This window comes from Ursus arctos, unplaced genomic scaffold, assembly GCF_023065955.2.
Source record: "Ursus arctos isolate Adak ecotype North America unplaced genomic scaffold, UrsArc2.0 scaffold_11, whole genome shotgun sequence".
Classification (NCBI taxonomy): domain Eukaryota; kingdom Metazoa; phylum Chordata; class Mammalia; order Carnivora; family Ursidae; genus Ursus; species Ursus arctos.
This window is the reverse complement of record NW_026622775.1, coordinates 58,971,063-58,978,837: the sequence shown is the minus strand read 5'-3', so window position 1 is coordinate 58,978,837 and position 7,775 is coordinate 58,971,063. Positions and strand designations below refer to the sequence as shown.

At 45.1% G+C, this 7,775-nt stretch overlaps 1 protein-coding gene across 1 annotated transcript in view; it reads right to left on the bottom strand.

Annotated features, from left to right (window-relative positions):
• Positions 1-793: 793 nt before the first annotated feature.
• Positions 794-7,775, bottom strand: part of GALNTL6 (polypeptide N-acetylgalactosaminyltransferase like 6) — a 1,130,868-nt gene continuing 1,123,886 nt past the window's right edge. Inside the window, exon 13 of the mRNA XM_026518852.4 lies at positions 794-1,634. Within this exon, the coding sequence (XP_026374637.1) occupies positions 1,467-1,634 (168 nt within the window). The 3' untranslated portion in view covers positions 794-1,466. The remainder of the gene's footprint in view (positions 1,635-7,775) is intronic.

Genomic DNA, 7,775 nt, shown 5'->3' with positions numbered 1-7,775 from the left:
AGTTCTAAAATCCAAAGCTTCTCCATCCGGGACCACAGATACATGCTTACAGAAAAACCAAGCTAAACAGGAACAACAAAAGCACAATAAAACCTTTTTCTACCTGAAAAAGCTTGAGAAACGTGTAACAAACATGACCCTTCCGTCCAAAGACCCATCCCGATGGATCCCTGTATATTCTTCCCCCACCCCTTAATTATTGAAAATTAAGAAAAAAAAAGTCTTTTAAGGATGAAATGTTCCATTCAGTTTTGTAATCATTCCTTTCGTCACCCCTAAAGTATTGTCTCATTAACAGAAAACGGTGTCAGAAGAACTTTATTAATGGAAATTCCTTCTGTGAGCTTCCAAGTGAAACAAAAACATCGTTAATATCAGCAATATAAAACAAATTAAAAACCCCGAAACAAAACAGATGAAACCGCGTCTACGTCCCCAGCACCGATCGCACAGAATCGAAGTGAACCAAGCCGTTTTCGCACATCCCTTGGAGTGTAGATTTATTCGGGTTTCAGAATCTCCTAAACGAATTACAGCAACCTCACTCCATTTCCTTCCTTAATAAAAAGTATGACTGGACAAACATCAGACTTTTAAAATTCTAAAAGTAATAGAAAAGTAAAAATCGATTTCCTAGGGAAATCCCTCTCCTAAACCCTACATGGTTTTGCTGCTTCTGTGAAATCTTTCTCTTTGGAGTAACTTGGTAGCATAGTTTTTGTTTCGTTTTTAAACTGGATTCATACAAGGGCACTGAATTAGAACTTCAGTGGGTGAACACGAGCCTCGATGAACAGTAGGTTACCTCTGCTCTAAAAGGAAATGTGAACGAAGGAATGTGAACACTGGGAAGTGCGTTTCATGATGGAACTTGAGTCTTAACATTAGACAGCGCACCCTCGTTGGAAAAGAAAAAACGGGAGAACAGAATGGTATGAGCACTCTAAAATCATCTGCAGCACTTTTAAGGGTTAAACCTGCTTACCCCCTTCTTCGTCAGAGAGCGGCACCAGAGAGGACAGCGCACCCCTCCAGCGTGGCCAGTTCTGAACCTGTGGTTTCCTCGGGTTGTCAGAGCAGTCATGCACTCTATTTTCGCCCCCCTCCCACCCAGTTAATAGGATCCATTCATAGCTACTCACTACTGCAGGATTTGACCTGAGAAATGCTAGGATTGATTAACTCAGCAGTTGTTTGCAAAAGTCCTTAAATAATCTTTGCCCTTGGCCAGCAAGGGCACTGCTAGTCTCAAGTTCTCAGATGCAGCTGGTGAGGTTCTCGGCCAAGTTCTTCAGATGCAGGAATTTCTGCAGGACAACCTACTTTGACACGGCATTTACAAATCTTTAAACCAGGCTCCCTGGATCTCGGAAATGTTATTCCTGACTCCTTCGACCCAGATGCTGGCTAAAATTTAGTTCTTATAATCTGTAGGCAATCACTCATTCTTTCCTCCTTCTTTCTTTCTAGGAGCTGGCATGGTGGTTAAATTTGTCTAAAACAGTCATATTAATATGTTCAAAAATCCACTGCTGAGTCTCAGAGAGAGGGTCACATCTGGCCATGAAAATCTTCTTCTCTGCGGGGTTGCAATCCACGCAGCTGTTGCTCACAGGATGGAATAATGTTCTGTCCTGGAGGGATCAGAAAGAGAAGAAAGGGCTGATGGAATACATGGTGAATGGTTTGAACCCAAAATATACAGAGGAAGTAAAATATCCCTATTTATAATTCACTGTATACCCAGAGCGTGAAAACGACACCATCTCCCAAACAAAACAATAGCGGTTTGGATAACCACATGGAGAACAGTGTCGCAGGGTCCGCTGGCTGTATGGAGGGACTCCAGGCAGGTTCGATCAGAAACAAAGAATTCCTTCCTTCACCGTCGGCTTAAAAAAGCGATGCATCCATTTCCTACTCTGTAGTAAGCATTTTGCTACAGGCTTGGGTTTTAAAGATACTGAGTATATGAGGTTGCTTGCCCCTCATGGCGCTGTGTGGGGAGAGGCACATGCTCGGAAACCGTAATTCCGTCCACAGCAAACGAAACAGCAGGTGCACGCGCGCGCGCGCGCACACACACACACACACACACACACACACGAACAGAGCAGTCATAATTTTCCCTCCCTTGGTGTTGAGCCTCTAACGGGACAGAGAAATACAAGAAGAAACAGGAAGCAAATGATCTCGGTGCTCAGCTGGCCTCTTCGGAAGGCACGGGGGCCGAGATCGCTGAGGCACAGGCCGTGTCTCCACGGACAAACTCAACCAACCTCCCTTTCTGCCATTGCGGCTCCTCCCGAGGGGCAGTTCTCGCGGCCTTCTGTCGAAGGGAGGAGGCAGCAGTCACTTTTTTAAAAAAAAGTTGCTGAGTCCATGACAGAGCTAGCAGCTCTGTGAGGGAAAGGGGCTACGCGGGCACAAAGGGTAAGCGGTGAGCAAGCCCAGCATCCGAACAGCCTCGAACACACGCCTCTTTTTTTTTTTTTTTCTTTAAGTAATCTCTATACCCAGCGTGGGTTTCAAACTCATGACCCCGAGATCAAGAGTCGAACACTCTTCCAACTGAGCCAACCAGGGGCCCCACCACACACCTCTTTTTATTGTTCAAGTAGGGAAAAGGAAGGTAATGTAAAGAGAAAAACAAATCCTTAACTAGTAACAAAAACGTTTGTCTCAGCCATGCAAAAAACCCGAAACCAACCAAACAAACAAAACAAAAATTGCCAAGAACATGTAAAAAGTGTTCTCAAGTCATTGCTTGAATTTCGGGACCAAATACGATTTTTTAGGAAATGTTCAGAGGTTCTGATTATGTTCTTTAACTAAGGAATACTTGACTCAATGCTTTCGGAATGACAGAGTTTCTCGGACAGCCTGTGTAAATATTTCTGGGTTGCTCCTGGATGTTAGGATTCCATCAACCAATATTTAATGTCCTTTTAGGACCCGGATGTTTGCACAGTTAGGCAGCGTGTGAAGGAAGAATAAGGAAGGAGAAAGGCAGTGCCCTGCAATTTAGTGCTTGTTTCTGTTTAGTGTAAACAAAGAGCTGGGCCTCATACAAAGGCCCACTTTTCTCTTTTGTTTTCTTAAGTTTCCTGGATTTATTGCGGATTTTATTTTCTTTCCACAAAGAGGTGTCCTTCCCCTTTTCTTCCTCTGGGGCTTTGCTACCTTGGCTGCTGTCGGACCCCAGGGGAAGCTCTGAGGAACTCCCTTCTACTCTGGGTGCGGGGAGCAGAGTCTAGGAGGGAGGCAAGCGCGCTCTGCAGCTCACCCCACATATTCTTCTCTCCTGGGGTGAAGCTTACAGTCAGAAACCCCTCCTCACGGCTGTGGTGGTCCCTTGGGCTGCTGTCTCTTTTGTGCCCACCCTCTTGCTTCCCACCATCTCTCACGCTCAGTCTCCTGCCCCTAACTTCTACCAATTTAGCTACACGGTATATTTACATCAGTTTTTCAAAGAGCATTCCTAAACTGTTCGATTCCTGAAAATTCTGTGTGACCTACTAAATTCTAATTCCCTTTGTTCCACCTACGTCTGCTTCTTTTTTCCCCTTACTTATCTGCATTTCCTTCTATTGTTCCCTTGGCCAGTAGCTCAAGTGGGGACCTTTATAAGCTCGCAGTTTCTCCCCCAAAACACATATTTCTATGAAAGCTAAAAAAATGAAAAAAAAAAAAAAAGGAGTAGAACATGTTTCTATTCTCTTCCCTTCACCAGCTTCTGTACTTCAGTAGGGATGCAAAAGCCAAACCGGATTTTCTGACCGGTGTTTTCTGAGCTATAAGGTCATCATATTTCTCCCAGTCTCAAACAGGAACACATGCCTGACATATACAGGTATATGCAAGAGGACTGACAGGATATGCACATTCAGCCCCACCTGGAAAAATCCAGAATGCTTTCTTTTTTTTTTTTTTAATTCTTTTTTAAAAAGATTTTTTATGTATTATTTTTTAAAAAGATTTTATTTATTTACTTGACAGAGAGAGAGACAGCAAGAGAGGGAACACAAGCAGGGGGAGTGGGAGAGGGAGAAATAGTCCTCCTGCTGAGCAGGGAGCCCACTGTGGGGCTCCATCCCAGGACTCTGGGATCATGGCCGGAGCTGAAGGCAGCTGCTTAATGACTGAACCACCAGGCGTCCCTTATACATTCATTTGCCAGAGAGAAAGCAAGAGCACAAGCAGGGGGAGCCGCAGGCAGAGGGAGAAGCAGGCTCCCGGCTGAGCAAGGAGCCTGATGTGGGACTCAATCCCAGGACCCCGGGATCATGACCTGAGCCAAAGGCAGACGCTCAACTGACTGAGGCACCCAGGCGTCCCTGTGTTTTCTCTTATTGTACTTTGTGGTCTCATAGAAGTTGAAAAGTTGAATTCCCTTGACCCATCTGTGGCTGAGAAGCTCCATCAGTACAATGAGAGGGTAGATAAGATTAATCTGTAAGACCTCTCCTGGACATAAAATGGAATGAGCCTTTTATACCAAAGTTCACTGCAGACAGAAATGAATGACAGGGCATCAAACTAGAGATTATCAACAATACTCAGCAGATTGATCATTCTCTGGTTATAGACTGAGCTCTGTTCACCCTTGTCTTTGGGGGTATCCTCCAGGTGCTACAGGAGAAGCTTCTGGAGGCACTGTCTGCCTCTCCAGAGCATGTGTTTGGCCCTTTTGACCTTGGGGGCCACGAACGTTGCCATCTTTATACTTTCTACTCAGCTAAGCTTTGGAATTACGAAGTATCTTTACTGATGACTTTCCTGGCCGGAACTAAGTCAGTGGACGGAGTAATCATTCGTCAATATGGTCTCTTGTTCTATGACAGCCCTTTGCTCCCCTGCCCTTCATCTCACGACAACAGAGGGTGGTAACAGAACCGAATACAGTTTGTTTTTTTTTCCTTTGGAATAGACTTCTGTGTGCTTTGGCAAGTCTGCTGTTCCATAACAATCCTCCTTAAAAGGTGCTTTTGGCTGGACTGTTCCCTGTTCAGTCCTGAGGGGAAAGCAAGAGCATACGCTCTGGCTGTTCACAGTGTCATATGGCAAACTCTACCTTTCCTGTCTCCTCTACCTCTCCCGCCTTCCCTGCCTGCTTCCTCCCTTGTTGCTCCTGTTTGGGTTTTGCCTAAGAAAATGAGAAATCCTTGAGCAGGAAATGAAAAAGTTCACATTTAGGATTGTGGAACTGCCCTTCCTAATCCAATCTGGCCAGACTCATTGTCCAGTTCTGGCCGGTCAGTCTATGCTGTGAAAGGCATGATGGGACTTCTCAGGGGGCTCACTGAAAGGGACACCTCCCTGAAGCTGGCCTGCGATTTGATTGGCATCTGTGTGACGTCATCAGCCAGCACTAAATTCGATTGGATTCCATACTTCTACAGGGTCTGAGTTTTGAAGGCCTGAGTAAGTTGTAGAAAGCATTCCATGCCATTTGCAAGGTAATGTAAAAACAAAATCCCACAGCTACAAAGACAATACAATAAATGTGTGAGTTCACAATGTGTAGAAAGATGACTCTGAGAATAGAGCTCGCACACGGTGGGGGAGAAGGCAACCTATGTTGGGTCAAGGGCTGGGGTTTTGTTCTGCAGGGGATTTGGATCAAATTCCAGTCATGCCAAGTCCTTGTTGTGTGACCTTGGGCAGTATTTAATTCTCTGAACTCCAGCCTCCTCATCTGTAAAAGAGAGATAATAATATATTCTGCACGAGTTAGTTGTGAGGATAAAATGAGTTAATATATGTAAAATCGCTGGCACAATATCCTACATATAATAAGTGCTTCCACTCTGCATCTTCCCCTAATTTATTTTTAGTCAGGGAGCATCCCCAATTCTAAAAATCAGAACATACAAACCATCTGGTCCGAGACCAGCTATTCAAGACCAAACTGCGTTCTCTGAAATCCTGGCAAAAGAGAATTTGCAGAAATCAGCTTCTGCCTCAACCAGTTATCCAAATTGATATACCCGTCCCTTCCGTTTTAAGCAAAAGGATTTACAGAACAAAGGTGATGTACAGCTCGGGAATGAGCTCTTCTATGTAATTATGGTCAGTTTGTATGTGGTTCGTGTGTTTCAGTCCTTTGTCTAAAATACAACATGATTCAGGCCAGAGTTCAAGAAATAGCTATTGAATGCCTTTTATTTTCTGGTATGTATTAGGAGATTGGCGTAGAAAGATAAGCTGAGACGCTTCTCTTAACCCAAGAAGTGGGGGAGACCAAGAGGTAAACGAGAAATGTATGGAGTAAAAAAAGTGCCAATGAGACTGTGGATGGAGGGAAATATAATGCATGAGGGTATCTGAGATATAGAGAGGAACATGGGACGGGAGAGATGTGATAGCATTCAATCTATTCAACAAAAATTTATTTGGGACCTACTATTTACTAGGCAGTGTTTTAGGTGGCTGGGATATTTCAGTGAACGTCACAAGACAAAACCCCCCGCCTTCCTGGAACTTACATGTTAGAGGCAGGGTGGGGGTGAGGCAGTAGGGTGTAGACAATTAACAATGGGCATAATAGGTTAAAATATATAGACAGATAGATACAGCGTTCGTGTGCAAATTTAAATAGGGCAGCAAGAGTACACCTCATTGAGAAGGTGACATCTGGGTAGTCTTGAAGAAGGTGAGGGATTTAGCCATGCCAATATTTGGGGGAAGAGAGTTCCAGACAGAACAGCCAGGGCAAAGGTGCTAAGGTGCTAAGCAGGAATGCACCGTGGGGGGTTAGAGGAACAGCAGGGGGCCCCGGGTCAGGGTGAGGCAGAGTGGGAGGAGATATGTCAGAGGTAATGGAGAGCTAGCTCATGTCCTAGGGACCAGCAAGTCATTTGGTGTGACTGGACCGCAATGAGCAAGGTGAATTCCAGACAATGATATCCAAGAGATATCATGCAGAGACTGGGGTACATTGCTCAGGCTTGATTTTTCCTGTGTTTGGGAGGTGGCCACTGGAAGATTTAAAAAAAGGAACCACAGAATCCATATTTTGGGTGGAACATGCTAGTGGCAGGGAGGAGGATGGAGTGGGGACAGGGAGGCATTAGACCCTGGCCAAAAGAATAGTGCGAGGCCACTGCCATCACCCAGATTGAAGCTGGCAAAATCAAGACCCAAAGCAATGGGGGTGAGTTGGGGGTGACCTGAGAAATGATCTGAGAGCCATTTGAGAAGTAAATGGAGAGAACATTCTGATAATGGCACGTGGGGCCTAAGGTGGGGGAAGAAGTGGAGGAAAAGCAGTGTTGAGGCAAGAAAGGCAGGAAGAGGGACTGGATCAGGTAGCGGGGGAGGAGAGTGACTTCTGTTTTCGGTAGAACCAGCTGGAGGCAGCGATGAACCATCCAGGTTCAGAGGCCCAGTAAGCAGTTGGGTATAGACTGGGCCTGAGGCTAGCTCCTCCATGCACCATGGGGAGAACAGAGTGGCTCCCTTCCACTGACTCTTCATTTCTGGGTAACATACATTGAAAGAGAATGCTTTTGTGAGAGAGAGCTCCTTTCCGTCCAATGCCTTTGGTGTCTATTATGGATATTGTGAGGTGTTTTGTTTTTGTTTTTGTTTTTTACGCAGGGCTCTAACTCACAACCCTGAGATCAAGACCTGAGCTGAAACCAAGAGTCGGACGCTTAACCAACTGAGCCACCCAGGTGCCCCAAATTATTCCTAGTTTTTATTTTTTTTAAGATTTTATTTATTTATTCGACAGAGATAGAGACAGCCAGCGAGAGAAGGAACACAAGCAG